The sequence below is a fragment of the Blennius ocellaris genome, assembly GCF_963422515.1.
Source record: "Blennius ocellaris genome assembly, chromosome: 5".
Classification (NCBI taxonomy): domain Eukaryota; kingdom Metazoa; phylum Chordata; class Actinopteri; order Blenniiformes; family Blenniidae; genus Blennius; species Blennius ocellaris.
Window position 1 is genome coordinate 8,774,386 of NC_137654.1, and position 19,140 is coordinate 8,793,525.

The window sequence follows — 19,140 nt, forward strand, 5'->3', positions numbered from 1 at the left end:
AGAGGCGAGCACACGCACCGAGTATGCCCCGAATACTGAAGACAGAATCAGAATATCACAACTATAGTCGGGGTTTTTTTTCCAAAGATTCTGATCAACTATAAAACAAATTGAGATGATTTTTGTGTATGATGGAAAGTAAAGTACTTCCAAGTGCCAGATTGACCAGTGCAATAAGTTACAGTGTATTACTCAGTGATGAAGATCACAGGACGAGCGGGTGGGGGACTGAAGTCTCTCTGGGGAATAATGTATTCCTTAAGCCACTTACTGTATCATTTACAATAACAGCCAAGTATCTACACGTAACCTGAAGGTGGCCGAAACTGAAGAGTGCTATAATGGAGTGACGACGACTTTGTCAGGTATGTGGTTGGAGGACTGATGGACTGGTGACCTGCCCTCCCCCAGAGTGAGCTGGGTGGGTTCTGGCACTGGCACTCTGGATGGATGGATGGATGGATGGATGGATGGATGGATGGATGGATGGATGGATGGAGATTTGTTGGTGGACCATTCGGTCAAAATGCACTGCATTATGTCCTTTGGCCACTTTGGGAGAAGCACCCTCTCCAAGAGGTGCTTTCCAGGCCAGGGGTTTAACAAGGCCGGCTGACTGAGCTCATGTCATTCTATCATTCGCATTTAAAAAAAATAAAAAAATAAAAATGCACTTAATAAGGAGGCAACAAGTCTGAGCCGTATAACAAGGCAGATGCTATTTAATGTGAGCCACCTGACAGCAGCCCAGAGAGCAAATGTTTTGACAGCGGGTGAGTGGAAGTCAGTTTGTTCAAATTTAACAAGGATGGTGGACCGAGGAGCGGTCTCCCCTCGTTGGACCACGTGTCCATCAAAAACATCTCCGACGGCCCCAGATCAGATTGCGGAGAGGCTCGAGGGAGGGATGCATGTCACCTGTCTTAAAAGGCTTCTAAGCATTGAAACGACCCACAATTACAGGTGGAGGTAGACTGTCACGTCTGCCCTCGAAAACACTGGCCGTGTTTCTTTTTGCCTGCTTCAACTTTCATACACTTGTTTTAATTTTTTTTTTGTTCCTGGTGGAGTCAGTCTGAATGTGATCAGCCAAAATGTATTTAGTATATTTTTACATCCAAGGCTTAATATAAACAACAGATCAGTACAGTTGTGTTTGAGGTCATTGTCAACAATCAATATGATAATAATTCAAATGGGAACTGTGATGGCAAAATAACAAATAATAATGTGTTTAGTATTATTTATCCTGGGGAATATATATATATATATATATATATATATATATATATATATATATATATATATATATATATATATATATATATATATATATATATATATACGTGTAACAAATAAACTCAGTATTTGGCTAAACATATATAATCAATATAGCAACATGGGTTTTCTTTCTAATGACCACGTACGCGTTTAGTAATAGAAAATGCGGGACACAAGTAATTTTTTGACAACGTCACTGATCTTTTATCATTAACTGAACGTATTGATTACAATTAGGCCAATATGAGGCAGTTAGAACTGCATTATGACGCAACATAGTGATCGGCGCCACACTGGCGCTAAACACAAATAGATGTTTCGCAGCTACAGAGGCAAAATGCATCCAGAAAAGTATGAGGGGATGCAAACAAAATAACTTTTTTCGCTAGTTTCTTTTTTCGTGAATGGACGGTGCATGCTTATGGCGTTTTATTCTTGTCCAATCACGTCGACTCCCCTACATCGTCACTGCAATTCAGCTTGTTTTCATTGTGCAATCTGCACACTGTCATGCACAAAGTTTATTACATTAATGTCGTACAGTGTAGCTAGCTGTCAACTTTGAATGTAAAATTGCACAGTTTGTAGCGGGCATATAGCACATAAACTTCTATTAAATACCCTTGTTTGTACGTTATGTCAATCGTTGTGTTCTGCTTCTTTGATCAGCCAGCAAAAAGCGCGCAAACTGAATCTGTGTGCAGTTCGATGCGTGATTGAGCACTTTTGTATACAGGTAAATCAAGCGCGAAATTGATTCACCTCTAGAAATGACTCACCACTGACACCCAGTGCACAAAAGTGGCATTGCTGAAATCTTTCACATGGAGCCTATGAAATAACACAGCACTTCTTCTTGGATTCACAAAGCCTTGATTTTGAACCAACTCTGATGTCAGGACCATTTTAACTCCATGGAGGCTCCACTATTGGAGCCCCTTTTGTCCCTAAGAGAGAATAATGACAATGGGCAGATAAAGGGAAGCCACCACATTAAACAGCATTAAGCCACTCAGTACCAGACGCATTACAGAGGAAGAAAAAGGGGATGAAGAAAGGAACGAGAGGGAAGAGGAACTGACAGCGAGGCCCAAAGAACGAGAGGCGGTGATAAATCGCAGGATTAATCCAGGCTACTACAGAGGGATTAAATCATTCTCTCAGCAAACGTTCACCCGCTCCGTCAAGACAGCCGAGGTTAAGCAGACCGCTCTCCGCCTGGCCCTGGTTCGCTCCATCCCCCCCCCCACCCCCCCCCCCCCCCCCCACCCCACCCCCACCTCATCCCCTCAGCCACCTTCCTCTTCTCATCCTTTTAATGGCATTAGAAGGGTGGAAGTCTTTAATCGGCGGCGGGGTAGCGAGGAAGGCCTCGACAGAGCGCGTGCACAAGTGTTGAGCAGATGGAGTGTCGGGCTAATAGATGTCAGTGTTTCTGATAATCTGATGGAGGGAGGAGATAACAGAAAGACTCATTGATTTCCCCTGTGGCAGGTGAATAGACGTGTGTGTGTGTGTGTGTGTGTGTGTGTGTGTGTGTGTGTGTGTGTGTGTGTGTGTGTGTGTGTGTGTGTGTGTGTGTGTGTGTGTGTGTGTGTGTGTGTGTGTGTGTGTGTGTGTGTGTGTGTGTGTGTGTGTGTGTGTGTGTGTGTGTGTGTGTGTGGGTTGGGGGCTGGGGGAGGCGTCTTGCATTTCAAATGGGCAAGAAGCCAAACGGGTGCTGGAAGAAACGCAACCATCTTTCTGTATCCACATAGAAAACAACAGAGTGCAGCGTTGTTCCAGATTATTAACACTGAATTTCCTCTGCTGTCCGTTTTATGCGCTCAAACATTTAAGAGAGTCTAAAAGATCACATAATGCGCATCAGATATGAACCTGAAGCCCCTGAATGAGGTCTATAACTCAGTGTGTCGGTTTGTGTTGAGGTTTCTTTACAGCACATCACTGGCACAGGACTCTCTTGACTGGCGACAACGGAATTCTACAAAACGATCACAAAGGTTCTTGTTCTGCCCATCAGTATCTCAATCCTTTTTACTTTTCTGATCTTTACATTCACTTCACTTTTGAGAAAACCCCTTTTCCGTTTTTATGAAATGATGTGTTAAAGACTCCTTAGACAATTGAATATGATCCCCAACACAAGGATTTTTACTTTCCTGCCTTTATATTCACTTAGAAATTTGTAGAACAGAGTTTTTTTCTCCCATTGTTTTTTTGTTTTGTTTGTTTTTTTAAGAAATTGGACGTAGAACTTGTTTTTGAACAGTTAATTGATACTACTTGGCAATTATGAGTTTAGGGCCCTCTCAAAACAGGACGTTATATCTCAAGGGTCTGTGCTTTCATTAAACTGAGAAGAAATGTGCAGACTGGCATGTCCTCTCCTTTTGGTCGACATATCCCTCCTTCTGCTCAACCATTCTGATCACAGTGGGCACGGATCAAATCCAATCTTCTCTCAGAGTTACTTCACCAGCAGACAGGACATGACAAATCAAATAAATTGTACTTCACAAATACAAGTAAAGCTGGGCCCCCAATTCTATGGCAACGAGAGTAGAAGTTGTGCAATCAACTCGATGATCAAGCTGAGCATGTACTCCGTCTCACACTGAGTAATGCATTTTCGGTTTATACCTTGTTTCCTATTACAAGTAATGATGTGTGACACCACTGATCCTCTATCTGATTTAATACCAAGTAAAACTATGATTGGTGTCTGTAAAATGACACAAATTTTATAGCAATATTATGCATATATGGTACTGATAGGGCAACAATATGATACCGATACGATACCAATACGATACTGATATGGTACCAGTCTGACACAGATACAATACCAATATGATTCTGATGCCATACCGATATGATCCCAATATAATACTGATATGATTCCAATATAATACTGATACAGTACCGAAGCATTAACAATACAACATATATACATTACCACTTTGGTACCAATACAATACGGTATGATACCAATATGATACTGATACAATATCAATACAATACAATACAAATAGAGACCAAACAAAGCCAATATTCAACTTTGTGGAAAACACTCACCTGTCAGGGTAACTCCTAAGGTTTTGTGGTGAAACCAGTCATCAAAAAGGTGCCACGGTGAAATATTAGCTCTAATTTAACTCTTCAAGTCTTCGTTTGAACACAACTCTGTCAGTGACACGGCCGTTCTGAGCGCCATCGTCACGCACGGAAGAATAGGAAGTTATTCCATCTGACAGATTAGCAGCACTATTGGCAAAGTGTGTTTAATTACAAAGCACCATTTAGACACACGGAAATTCACAAAATACAACACAATAATATAAAAAACAGTATGAAGAGGATATCTAATATAGCTTATTTATATAAGTACATTCTTATAACATTTAGTTCTGAAAGCCTGTTTAAGATCAGAAACATTGCTTATCCCTTCGTTATTGATTGATTTTTGTTTTTTCCTTTTGCAAAGCTTTGTGTTGCATCACTGATTCCCTTTGTTTTTGTCCCTGGAGTTCATCCACACTGCCTATAAAAAAAAAATTTTTTTTTTAAAAGGCTGTGGACCCTCTCTGTCTCTGGTCTCTAACTCACAGTGAAACCAAACTCTGGCAGACACAGCTACTGTCATTAATATTAATGTGATTTTATTTCACATTTTCAAATCAAATTTTGGGGAATCCACCCCCCCCCCCCCCCCTTTCCAACACCACTGTGGAGCACAAACCAAGCAGCGTATACTGAAAGGGTGAATTCTTCATTATGGAGAATGGCATATAACCAAGTAGTTTAGTATATATTCCCCGGTTTTAATATACTTCCTACAATACATAATGAACGGAAACGCCATGGGCTACCATACGTCTTCAAGCCTCGGGCCCGTAATTTATATTGTATCTTCATCTGAATAAGCCAAATGTGGCCAAAGGCAAACATGTGGGAACATCGTTACCATCACTACAAAAGAAAAATTAAAAAACATCTCTGACAATCTTACAAGCAAATGAGAAAAACTAAAATTATATTGACATTTAACATCAGTTAATTTTTCTTAATTTCAAAACTTTCTTGTCGTGACGTCTCCATGGTTCCCACTTCATTTTAATTACTTTGGTGAAGAAAGTATGACAAACACAAACTAAAACAACAAGAGCTACTCAAACTGAGATTATAAAAGCCCTTTGTTTTAAATACAACATTCTGTGTTTTATATTTCGAGATATAAAGATATAAAAATATTAAAAGTGATGAGAAAAACTAACATTATTTACCCAAAGACTTCTTAGTGTAAGAAACTTTAAAGGAAACTCATTAAAATTAATCCGAGTGTTTTGATTTCATACTCAAGAAAAGCTTGTCTTCAAGGATTGTTCACAAATATCCACTAGATTTGCCTGACATTACTGAATGCAGGAGAACCTGCTGGTAATTTGACACTCGCCTCATTATCTACTATTAATATTTTCACTACAAGCCGCAGTCATAATAACTGGCACTTTAACAATTAGAAAAGGGACTGACATTGTATGAAAATAAATGAAATGAAAGACAAATAGGATGAGATTCTCATTGGGAAAAAGTGTTAAATGGGGATTTTCAGTTATTCCTTAAAGGCAGAGAGACATGAGAGATGATCCAGTGCAGCAAAAACAAACTAATGTGTTTGTAACGCTGCTCAGGCATCAGGACTGTTGTGGATACAGGCTAATGCTAATGCTACTTACAGCTGGACACAAATGGGTGGAGTAGCGCTCTATAAATGAAGTCCATTTTACAGGAACACCAACAACAAACCTTGTCGCTCTCTGGACTCGCGCAGTGCTGGAACTTCATGTCACAATAAAATACACGCATTACTTTTGAAGTAACACTCGTTATAGTAGATTCTTCTACATGTTAATGTAGATAGTAATACTGTACAGTCCAGAAACTTAAATCACTTGGGTGTTTTTGTTTTTTTTATAGAACCATTCTTTTAGTAAAATGCCTGTTTCCAATCTGTTGATATGTGATACGTCTTCCTGCAGATTTCTTTCTTTCTTTCTTTTTTTTTGCCATAACCTTTTTCCTTGTAATGACAAGCGTGGGTGTTTACCACGTGCAGCGCCTCTTTGAAACATCCCCCCTCTGTATTCTTCCAACAAACGCCCCACTCCCACCACCACCACCGCCACCCCGCCCGTTTTCCCCCTCACCGCGGTGGTAATTGGGTATGACATGGGATCAACAGGGAGAGAGCGTGGACGCATTTGAATGCGTCGAACGTCGCCTTCCTCGCTTCTCCTTTCTAACACGCTCGCGGGCCTCGCTCGTCGCCGTTACCGTAGCAACATCTGTGTGACCGCATCCCCACCGCCACCCCCGTGTCATTCCTTTTATTAAGATTGGCCGCTCGTGCCCAGATGTGTGTGTGTGTGTGTGTGTGTGTGTGTGTGTGTGTGTGTGTGTGTGTGTGTGTGTGTGTGTGTGTGTGTGTGTGTGTGTGTGTGTGGTGCATAGCAGCAGAGCGCTGGCAGCCTCAGCGCCACGCTCCAAGCCAATTACCGCAGCCTCACTACAGATTTTTAGAGCGGGGACTCAGGAAGCATTACCCCGAGCAGAGGAAACGCAGCCACTTGAGTCAAACTTGTTACATTAAGTCAATCAAACACATTATTGCACACCTGGGTACACCTCGCCGTTGCTCAACACAAGATTTTTTTTCTTCTTCTTTTCTTTTCCTTCCGCCCCAGCATCACATTTCTTTTTCGCCGATGAAAAACATGTTCCTTCTTTTTCTGAGGCAGGTCGGGTCTGAGGACAATGGTCTCTCTCATTTTAATTACTGACACTTTACTTCCCGACGGCTGCGGCAAAAGTTTAACATTTAATTGTGAAAAGAAAGTTCACAAAAATGTCCGATGTTTGATTGCAGATAGTTTCTCATTCAAACTCTACATCCGTTTAATTGCTATGCATAATTATATAAAGCCATGATCAGGATGAGAGGAAACTTGCTGCATTGCCAACAGTGGATCAGACCGATTCAAACTTGATATTGGACAACAGATACCCCAATGTTTTAGCACATTCTCCTTGAAGACTATGAAATATTAGACGCATGTGTTGAGATGACTGTAGTGTTTGGCGCTCGAGAAACAATTGTACGAGATAGAACAACGTACTGGAAGGAGCTTGTGCAATATATAATAATCAATGTGATTTACAGTGTCTGAAAACATTTGCATCGTTTATGTCAAACACATTTTAGTTGTAGTTCAAAACCAACCATCTCCAGTATGAGTTGGGGCGGGTAAATGTGGCATGAGCAGCCTGTTGCAAAAAGAAAGGGTTGCTAAATAAAAGTAGCATGGCTCTTTTCAATGTTTTGGAAATGTGTTGCTGCCAGCTAATATAAAGGCAGCTTATATTTTATTCATGAAAAGCTAAAACTTCTTACTCACAGCAGTGAATACACTGTTTATGTGCTATTGTGGGCGAAAAATACATTACAAAAAAACCCTGTTTTCAATTGGGTTATATTTATTACAGCCAGGTTTTTGTTGTTGTTGCACATTGCATGGTGCATATATGTACCTTTATACTGTATGTACCCTACATAGTACACTTCACACATGAAGCAGGATTTTTGTTCATCCTCACAAACCATTATTATTTTTAATAATCTGTATTTTACATTATTTTTCAAAATATGAAATCATCACCCCTTGATTAAAAAAGAACCACCATTGTTTCCTTTATGTGGTTTGTAATATTGTGAAAAATAAATATTTTATAGAGATTAAACTCATTCCTGATGACTAAATTGCTCTTGACTATTGGAAAATCTATATTTATAGAAAATCCAATCACAGAAAAAAAAAAGAAAAGTCAAAATTCAGTTGTTGTAATCTTCACAGACTGCATGGCTGATTTAATTGTAATGTACATGAATGCACCGTATCATTTCTGTTTAAGAGAATGCACTGGTCTAAGATATACAACCTTTTTTAAATTGGCAAAGAAACTATGGAAAAGAACATGGACGTCCATGTCTGGGAGTCTGCAGTCACGGTGCCTCATGAGCTGGATGACTTATAACTGCACACCTGGCCATGTAGCGGACGAGACCGAGAGTTAATAAAACAATCTATTGGCCCAAATCCAAACCAAACCAGTTTAAACCAAAGACTGAGCCAGAAGGAGAAGCTCCTGATGAAATTAAGACTCTGCAGTTTGATCGTATGTTTTGCTCGTAGTATACTACCAAGTAGCTAACAGTAGCTCCTGCTAACTATAAAGAGAAACCGTTACCGTTTTTCACATGATACTGAATTTATTCAACCTGTTGCTCTGCACATAATTGCATATTTTAAGCGGCACCTCACACATCCTGAATGAACCTAGCTACATTAGCTGCAGGTGCTAATGCTACAAGGACGATCAGGCGAAGTCACTAACTGCACAGGAAAGCAAATAGAAAAAAATCAAATAACTTACAGCTCCCAGGTTTTGTAGTTGAGTGACGGACAGTCGGCACAGATCCCGGCTTCATCCAGTCAGACGAATTGAGTAAAATGTGAATTTTGCATAATACGGCCCCTTTAACGCCTGGTTTGAGTGGCTATGGTTTATAAAGAATATCAAGCTGTGTGTCCTTACAACACACACACACATCCTGCTGTTTTCTGAAATTCCTCCGGCTTCCAAGCACCAATGGTTCCTGGTGAAGTCAGATTTAAGGAGGTATTGCAAGTGAGGGAAGCTTTTTATCTGCCCTCTCCTCTGTGTGATAGATGTTAGAGAGAATGTGGAAATTCTATCTGATGTCTAAAAGTGGCCTTCTGTCAAAAAGACGAAACAAACTTTATTGTAATATACTGTATATGCATTTAGTATCAATGTGGTCAAAGAGACGTCCCAGCATACCGTCTGAAGGGGGCTAATTCAGTGCCGTGAGCTTGTAATTTGACACCAGCTCCCAGATTTCCAGTAATAAATCTAGAAAAAGATACTGAAGTCATATCAATTAATCGGATGTTTGCAACTTCACAGATATTCTTTAAAAAAAAATAAAAAAATAAAAAAATAAATGTTAGGTTAAAACAAAAGCATTTGGAAAAACTGGTAAAAAGACATATTGGACAATTTATAGTAATATGGAAAAAATAAAACTTTAAATATGCTATAATTCTTACTGGATGTCATCCAAAGTGATGTGATTGTAAATATTAACTTAGAATTGTTAGTTTTAAAGAAACAAGGAGCTAGAAGTGACCATGTCTGTTTACTTTCCCGAAAGGGGTTAATTGAATCCATTCGTACATTTATAGTCAATATCTGAATTAACTGAATTATGATTGAAGGAGTTGAAAGTAATCCCAGCTGATATTTGGTGAAAGGTGGGGAACATCTTGGACAGGTCGTCGGCCCACCAGAGAAATATCTAAAGTCAATTTAAATTCACTAGTTTACTTTGGATTGTGGAAGAAAAATCAGACAACTAACCAACACATGTACTTGTTGAGCTGTAACCTTCAGTTCCAGTGGTAGGTTTTGCGAACTCCAAAGTAAGTTTTGCATTGTTGTACGAAGAAAAGAAAATGTACTTGGGATCTTAAAAAGTGAAAGAAGCACAAAGACGTTGCAAATTTTTCAATTTGAAATAAAATGTACAGAGACATGAGTCACAGGATATGAACAGTTTAATGAAATCATATAATACATGGCAGGTCATGTGAAAACTGAAGTCATGGCCAGGATTACCTGAGCTGAGTCCTGTGCTGCTTTAAAAAGAATACAAAACCATCAAACTGTAAAAGAAAAACAACTGAATCGGTTCTTCCAGTCAGAGATTAAACCTCGGCTGGGCCTTACGCTCTCCATTCAGCTCACTTTCATTTCATTCCTTTAAAAGCAGTGGAGGTTTGGACGTAAAAACTGAATTGTGCATTCAGGAGATGGCGGACTGACCCTGAACACCTCGCAGGAGCGTCTCGCATCGAGCTTGAATGCATCCCAAATACTAGAACTTCTTCGTCTTTGCTTCATTTGAAAAGCCCCTCTTTAGAAAGCGGCAGCGCAGAACAATATCTGAATTCTAACACGCGACACTGCAGATAAATATATAAAAAAAAGAAAAGCAGGTTGTAAAAACAAGGCATGCTAACAGCAAATTCAACTCTCGTAAATCAAACCAGCAACAAGCGTCGCCTTTAGTGCCTACGTTGAATAAACGCTTTTACCCTTTTCCCTCACACTCTTCAGCCGTGGTTGATCAACAGGTTCTGAAAGACAAGGAGAGAAAAAAAGAAAAAGAAACAGAGGGAATTAGTCCATTTGCACGGCTGCCACACCTTCTGACCTTTGAGAGGCCCACAAAGTAGAAAGACGGCCCAAGTTTTGAGTGCACTTTGCCACCATCAAGCGAAAGGTCAGCCGTGCTAACAGTAGGGTTGATCTCCAATGGAGGGAGCGGAAACTGTCCACCAGCAACATGCAGCACTCAGACTGTTTGCACGTTGAAACTCCTCAAAACAAAAGGCAAATGGAGACAAACAAGTTGAGCATTTCTTCATGTGTGAAGAAAAGTTGGTACTGCCGACTTTGTCATTAGTCTTTTTGACAAGTGTTTTGACGTTATGTCGAGCTGGCGCCGCGCTTTTCAGAGAAGATCGCTTGTCTTTTGCTGAAACGCACAGGTGGAGAAGAGTTGACAACGGCTATGATTACACCACAATGTAGCGAGTTTGAAAAGTGTCATGTTCACACAGTGATGTTTTGAAAACGGTGACCAGAAACACAGAAATGAAAAGAAACGCTGAAAATGATAGTTCTCATGTCGGGCCACCAGTGGGCGCTGTTGGTTGATTGAGTAATGAAACCACACAGAGATGCGCAGAGAACGATACGATATAAACTTGAACAATGGCAAGTACATACACACTCGTAGGCACAGACAGTGAAGTTGGATTGTTATTACTGGTGACTCAAGTATAAAACTGCCACTGGAGGAAACATTGTTGTTTCCGTGGTCTCCATGGAGACAAAGCCCAAGTGGTTTCAAGGAGTAGCGCCCCCCCCCCCCCAATTTCCACGGAGGGGGGAGTCGGAGCATTTTCGAAATGGATGAAGCAAAATACAATCGGTTGAGACCAAACCTTTGTGTGGGAACTCAGCAGAACGTCCGACTTTTGTTGCGTGCCTGTTTACATGGAGTACAGTTTTCATAATAGCAATTAAACTTTCTCATCTGTCGATATGAATGTCCATGTTCTCGCTATTATTAAAAAAAAAAAAATGTTTCTCACGGTATCGTCCGGTTTCATTGTAAAAAACAAACAGCAACCACTCGTGACTCTATATATAAACTACATAGATTTCAGCCTGTGTGCATTTTCAAAATGTTGCTGTGTAGAGAAGGAACTTTTCTGGAACACAAACGAATAGACGACGTGTTTTCACTTGAAACGTCATGTGAATCACTCCGATCTCGAAGACAATTGGATTTCCAATCAAGATAAGTCTCGATGTTATTAAAAGTAGCATTACTAAAATAGTTGTATGCAACCTTAAACAGGCACAAATTTCCATCGATATTTTGGACTGCAGGGGAAAATAATGTTGAGGAGATAAAAACACATTTTCTGCCATGAAAGACAGTCAATTAAATAGATGTTGCTGCTGCTGCTGTTCCACATCAGCCAAATCCACACCGAAAGCCTGGAGGCTGCCAGAATGGATGGAAGAGCTACAATCTGCTGCACACTAAATACAGCTGACGGGCAGGAGATGGTCCTCATTACCTGAATTCGTATTGGAGGAGAATGTGGAAATTTAAACCGTCCACTTCCCACGATAAAGCGCAAAACCCACTTTTGAACCGAACGAGTGTAAGTGATGGCGGACATGATGCCGACACCATTACACAAGTGGAATTTCTTTTGAAGGTGATAGCTCTTCGGTTCCTCTCAGAAGACACTTTGTGACCTCCAAGATCCTGTAGCGGCAGCCCATCAGGCCCAGCTGCCTTCTTGTTCTGGAAAACAATTGATCCAAACGATGCTCCCTCCATCCTTCAACCGGAGATCAATGAGGGTCTTGAAACCCAAGCAACACCTCGTCTCAGAGAGAAGACAACAGGTCTGACACTGAGATTCCGAGCTGCTTGACCTTGTGCGCTGGCACATGAAACGGCCGCGATGGATTCACACCTTGAGACGTCGACGGACTGCGGTGAGAATCAGCCGACTGCACTGCAGCTTTGCATCCCGCCGTGTTTCTCTAAACTCGGAAAGAAAAGAATGGCATGGCAAGGACAGGACAGGAGGCGGTCTCGACAAGACCGACAGAGTTACAGTGGGAACATTTAATGGAAGGTCATTTATCTGATGGTGAAAACACGTGGTTCTACTTGTAATTGCATGCAATATATTGAGCAGGGTGGGTTTTCACCATTATGTCGTATATCTATCAAACAGCTGCACAGGAATTATGTGGGCGCTTCTCGCCATGTGGTTTGTCAAGAGAAGATCCTGAGAGTCAAGCGAAAGCTCTTGAGCTCCTCCAGGTCCTTTCATTTGAGAGACGTCAGCAAAACACAGGTCCGTTGCGTCTATGCTTTCATCTCACGCCAGCGACACTGCAGCTCCCTTGCTCGCATGCCTCGGCGAGCCGTCCCTGATGCAGAGCGCTACTGCACGACGGCTGTTGACCCGGTCCAGCTGAAGGTCTCACATCACTTCCTCTTTTATCTCACTTAAACAGGCTCAAGTCAAGGTCTCGACTTATAGAAGTGCAAGATGCTGTCGTTATCTGTGACCTATATTATTTTAATACGAGAGGGTCATTTAGATCTGACATGCGGCTCCTCGGTTGTACTGAAGAAAGAACGGATCTGAGGTTTTATTTGACACTGTTCTTACAGACATGCAGTACATGAGCTGGTTGCTGTTGGACATTGCAGCTCAAGACTCATCTTGAACATCTTGAACTAGTCTAATGAAAGAAATAAAAAAGTAGTGAGTAAGGCATTAGCATCACCCACTACACTCCCGGTGACTCAGTTTTAATATCCATTACTGTCTAACAAAAGGATTTTAACAGTAAATTTTGAAAGGGCAAAGCTTCATACTGAAGCTCTGGCATGTTGGGTTAAAAAAAACACAAAATAAACCAAAGCAACAGGTTGTCATCTTTATTCAATATAGACATCACTTGTTTGGATGGGTACTCTGCAAAGTACGATTCTAAGTCCACGCCAGCTGCTCTGTGAGGCTATAAACCGTTTGAGAAATTAGCCGTGGGCTAAACGTTGGGCATTGCTTTGCCGTGACATAACAAACTGTTTGTCTGTTTAATTTATGTTCAACTTTGTATCGGCAGATGATTCTTAAGTTTGTTGGCAGAGTTACAGGTATTAATTCAAACCTCGTCATAAAAAATAAGCAAACTCAAAATCCTTAGTGAGGTCACGTCAGCATCGATCCAGGTTGGGCCTACTTGGCCTCAAAGGCAGGGACAGTGGAGGGTGAGGAGGGTGAGCAGGGTGAGGAGGGTGAGGAGGGTGAGGAGGGTGAGCAGGGTGAGGAGGGTGAGGAAGGCGAGGAGGGCGAGCCCATGTGGAACGGCGCAATGAGCTCAATTGACTGAAGGCTGGGGCGCATTGACCTGAAGCCAGCGGGGACGGCGGTGTGTGTGTGTGTGTGTGTGTGTGTGTGTGTGTGTGTGTGTGTGTGTGTGTGTGTGTGTGTGTGTGTGTGTGTGTGTGTGTGTGTGTGTGTGTGTGTGTGTGTGTGTGTGTGTGTGCGCGCGCGCTTCTGTACAGTACAGGCACGTGTGTGGGGAGCGCGTGGCATCTGTTCTCAGCAACACAGAGTTCACTCCAGCTGTGAAACTCAAACCATTAAAACCACAGAGAGACTCGCGGAGCAGGGGGGAGATCAATACCACTCCTCTCCTCTGTCTTCTCATCCAATCCCACCGGTTTCCCCCGCTCGCCTCGCCTTCTCCTCCTATTTGTGTGTTTCTTTTTCATGCCGGCATCTTTTCACTTTGTCTCCTTCTATCATCCATTTATCTCCGGCCAACTTCTTCCACGTCCACACTTCAGCCGGCACAAAGAGTAGTATGACGCGCTCGCTGCTCGGGCAGATTGCTGGTACGTTGCTTTCTTCACGTGAAGGAACGCGGTTTCACTGTTGATTAACGAAAATAAGTCTGGAGCCATTGGAGCACTTTCTTTCCAATATTCTTATGACGCATAATAATTCTATGCACACAGTGAGGTGGCGAAGGGATTTGCTATAGTTAGTTGTTTTTCCACAGCAGGGCAATGCACAATGGCACCAACATGCGAACACAATGGGTATAAGAAAAAAACCAGCAGATAATATTACTTCTGTCAGTCCTGCCCGTAAACTTGCACCTTTACAAAGGCTTGATCAGTTCCTTGATAATAGCAATGGCGAGATGCAGCAGTGCAATGTTTTAGGCGGGATTGCAGGATGGTGCTTTCACAAATTCCACAATGACTAATTATGAGTATAGTAACCACTGAACTGAGCACAGAACACCCGCCATTGGTCAAAAGTGTGCTTTTGACTTCGTAGCAGCAGTAGTACCTCAAATTTCACATTTTAAATCTCTTCACCTCAAAGTAAACGAAATAAAAGAGTTCAACCTCTGCTAAATGTTGGTAGTAGTTCGTCTGCTTTGAGTCCAGCTGGGGTCCTTTATGTGTTGAATCTGCATGTTCTCCCAGTGTATGCATGGGTTTTTTTTCTTATGGGCAGTCCAGACTGTGACTTGGTCTTGGTCGCCCAAAGTCGACTGTGATTTGCTCCAGCACCCGGCAACCCTGGATTGAATAAAGCAATATAGAATATAGTAGCAGAGCACCAATTTGGCCACCCCCTCTCGACAAGAGCGGGCTTCTCCGCCACCATTAGATCACCGAGCTGCTCACAGTCACTGGCCAGTGTGCTCCACGCATCACATCCTTGTCGCCTCAGTGTAAACCAAAACACAGACAACAAATAATGAACACATTCCAAACTATTTTGTCTCAGACATTTCACCCGAGGGCAGCCTCGAGACGAAAAACAGCCTCCGCTGCCCCACACCTATCGCTCCACCACTGCTGCACTCTGCTCAAGGCAGCGACGAAGCGACAGAACAAACGATGCGGTTCTCCACCTGCTCGGTGGCTCAACCAACCCGTCGCCCCGGGAGCGATGGGCTGCCTTCCTGGAGGTTGCATCTTCCGTGGCTGGAACCACCTCGGACCCTCTGAGCCTTCAGACCCCCCCCCCCCCCCATCTCCTGCTGGATTGTAAACACCCACGATGCCCCAATCTGACGATGAGTGACGGAACGCCAACAACATGGGAAGTGCCCACAAAGAAGACAGTTCTGACACAATTGTGGAGTTTTTTTTTTTGAAAACGTGTTTGTAAGAAATATACACTGCTTCAGGCTTTTCCATTCAAAAGCTCTATGAATTCATGTCGAGTCTTTTGAATATATTTTTAATCATCGACAGTCGATGACTGTATGCAAAATACATCAACTCTTCAAAGTTATGGTTGATAGGAAAAAGAAATTTCTTTACGGCAAAGACTAGTCAGCCTAGGTCAGAACGGGCTCAGAAAATTGAGACTTGAAACTCCATATGTGCTTTTGAAAATCCAGACGTGACCCAACATTTTTTAATGGGAACAGTATTAGAATAAAGAAACCATTTGTAGTGCACTCACTGTCATGAAACGTGAAAACAGCCAGCAGGGTTTTTGTAGACTTGTCAGGACAGGCTAACGTCCATATTCACCCCTCTAAGTCATCTTAATAACTATCTTTAACAGCAGAAAACCAACTAAGTGCTGCAGTTAAAAGGAATCTCTGAAAAGGTGACCAGTGCACTTCCACTGTTAAAAAAAAACCCCAAACAAACTAAACAACAACTTGCAGCACCACAAAATTCACCCGGACAAAACCCATGGATTTCCCACCTGTTGTTCTAATTGAACATCCTTTCAGTTTAACAAAACCTCCCCGGTGGTGAATAGCGGCCGAGGTGACATCACCCTGCCTACCAGACAGCTCACTGCTGATGTTGTGGGCTTTTACAATGAGCGTATTTTCACTTTCGGTGGCTTTAGCCAGCAGATCACACTGAAGGAGTGAAAAAAAACTGATGACAAGGAAGGAGAAAAAAAAAAACCGGGCAGAACACTGTAGGTGATAGAAAGAGAAAAACAAATGTTAAAAAAAAATAAAAAATAAAAGGTGAAAGGACTGGTAGAAGAGCACAAGAAGAAGTCTGACTGCTCCCCATTTTGCAGAGCCCAGCCCGGGAGCCTCGACTCAATTGGAAATCCATTTTATCTGATGACTGGCAGGCAATTGGGGCTCCCAGGTGATAGGCTGAGACTCTGCAGTTGATAGGCCTGACCACTCAGCTGCTGAGGGATGGAGGGATGGAGATGGAGGGGAATGTAGAGGAAACTCGCTGCCCTAACGGAGTTCATTTCAGGCTGCCAAAACCATCACCTCACCTCGACTTCCATCCAAAACAGTGAAACTGGAGGAGAAGACGCTCCCCATCGCCAAACGCCCAGAAGATGGACCACAGTGATACAAGCAGAGGAGGGACGTTAATACTTATTCAGTCATGACGATGAGTCTCAGGGCCACTCGTTCACAAAATGAAGCCAAGCTTAGTTCTAAATACTTAAAAGCCCTCCTTGTGAAATTAAACTTCCCTTCAATCCAAAAAGTAGAGTTGCTGCACAGAAACCGTTTGCCAGTCTGAGCTTCAACTGTCACTTTCACTAACGCTTGATGGACATGAACTCATGGTGGCCAATGGTTCTCCATTTCCCCCCCTTCAACGTTTGACCGGAGCAAACCTGGATTTTGTGTTTTAACGCCATATTTCTTCTGCTATCACGGACACTACGAAGGAAACGGTGAGATATCTGTCAGACAGAATCGATCGATTGCTGCCTCTTGTAAAACTGCACGGTGATTGTTTTGCAGGTTTAATGAAAAGGAAACAACCTCATCAGATGGCTTCAGATCTAATACACATCAACAGTTTGCTATATAGCAGGTGTCTTCAGTCTGAATTACCTAAATAAAATGTAACTATCTAATTGCCTGCTATTTTATCCCATCGAAACTAAAATCGTATAAAAAAAAAAAAAACTACGACTACAGAACTTTGGTTCGCAGCGAAAACAACTCCACACTTATCCACTCTTGACTTCAGTGTATCTGGCAGTGAAAGTCCCTGGGTGTGTAAACACTCAGCAGCTCAGTTATGCACTGGATGTGCTGGCTGTTTTGAAGCATCTGAAATACCTGTGAGCAGATATTGACTCACTGCTGTCAACACATGGGCCCTGGTCTGGAGGCTGCGCTACCCCCTTGCATGCAAGACACACATTCACGCAGCTCACACACACACACACACACACACACACACACACACACACACACACACACACACACACACACACACACACACACACACACACACACACACACACACACACACACACACACACACACACACACACACACACACTGTCTTGAATCAATCCTTACTTTTGAGCCATACTGATACTATTACTAATGAAAAACTCCAGATATCTTGTTAAACCAGAGGAACAAAGTGGACAAACTACAGGCCACGGGGCGATGAAAACAGTATTCCAACGCAGAAATAGTTGGTGTGGCTTGAAAATCAGATCAATATGGGCAAAAAAAAAAATGGGGATCAACTATAAATAATGCATAAACACCAAAATTTGTGTTAAAAAAACAAAACAAAACAACCCTGCCATTGGCCCATCAGTTTGAATTTTCTTAATTCATCCTTTAGCCAATCGACGCTCACCAATGAAATAAGGTAAGTGTGGCCAAATTTGGTCTGACATGTCAAAAAATCCCACATTGTGATAAAGCAGCTTTGCCTTTGCAGCGCGTCAACCTAAGCAAGTACGCAAATTAAGTCATTTAAGAGAGTTTAGGTATCGATCACATCAAAGTTAAACAAACTGCCTATAAATGGAAACCACTTAAGCACTGGATAGATAACTCCACCAGCACAAAACACAAACTACAAACTCAGGTCTTCAATTGAAGCTAGTTACATTGATTTGTTCGCGACTTTTCCCCCAGTGTCGATAGTTTGTAGTGTCCAATAATCTTTTTTTTCCGACTCGCTTGCGTTGAGTCGTGGCAGAAGTTTTGTCGAGTCAAAAACAACCCTCTCTTCTGCAGTTCTTGACTCTTACTTTGTTTTGAGGTAGATGCTTGATAAAGGAGTGAGTAGAAGAGGGTAAAATGAGTTTGTCACCACCTGGACAAACATCCTCAGATTGCACAAAATTTATAATGTAGGAAGCCGCCTAATCTGAAAAGGTCCCACGCGCGGGCTAATTGCAAGTCAGCGAGACGCGCAGACAAAGATGTGATATTCATGAGGCCAGAAGAAACGCCACAGACGAAGAGTTCACAGGTCCTCGCTGTTGGAAAAGACAAATAATAAGCTGTCTTTGGAACATTTGCAAGACAAAGACATTGAAATGCCTGCACTATGCAACGATGTGGGGGGAGAAAGAAAGAAAAAAAAAAGCAATTTTCAAAGTTTCTCATGAAAGCCAACTTGTCAACATAGCTCTGGGTGCAAACAATAACACACCGACATTTATTTATTTGCAAAAAGGCCAGAGAAGAAGAAGAAAAAAAACATCGATCTCAGGAGTACTGGGTGTGAATTGGAGAGCAATCACAAAGGAAAGGCAGCGTTCAAATCATAAAGAAAAAGAGGAAGGGGGGGCTGGTAGAAAGTGAACTGTT

The 19,140-nt window shown here is 42.1% G+C and overlaps 1 protein-coding gene across 3 annotated transcripts in view; it reads right to left on the reverse strand.

The window, feature by feature from the left end:
- Positions 1 to 9,962: 9,962 nt before the first annotated feature.
- The window catches only part of chchd6a (coiled-coil-helix-coiled-coil-helix domain containing 6a), an 83,304-nt gene continuing 74,126 nt past the window's right edge, over positions 9,963 to 19,140 (reverse strand). For all 3 annotated transcript variants that reach the window (XM_080497116.1, XM_080497115.1, XM_080497114.1), the window contains one exon: positions 9,963 to 10,562. In XM_080497116.1, the coding sequence (XP_080353242.1) occupies positions 10,539 to 10,562 (24 nt within the window). In that variant the 3' untranslated portion in view covers positions 9,963 to 10,538. The remainder of the gene's footprint in view (positions 10,563 to 19,140) is intronic.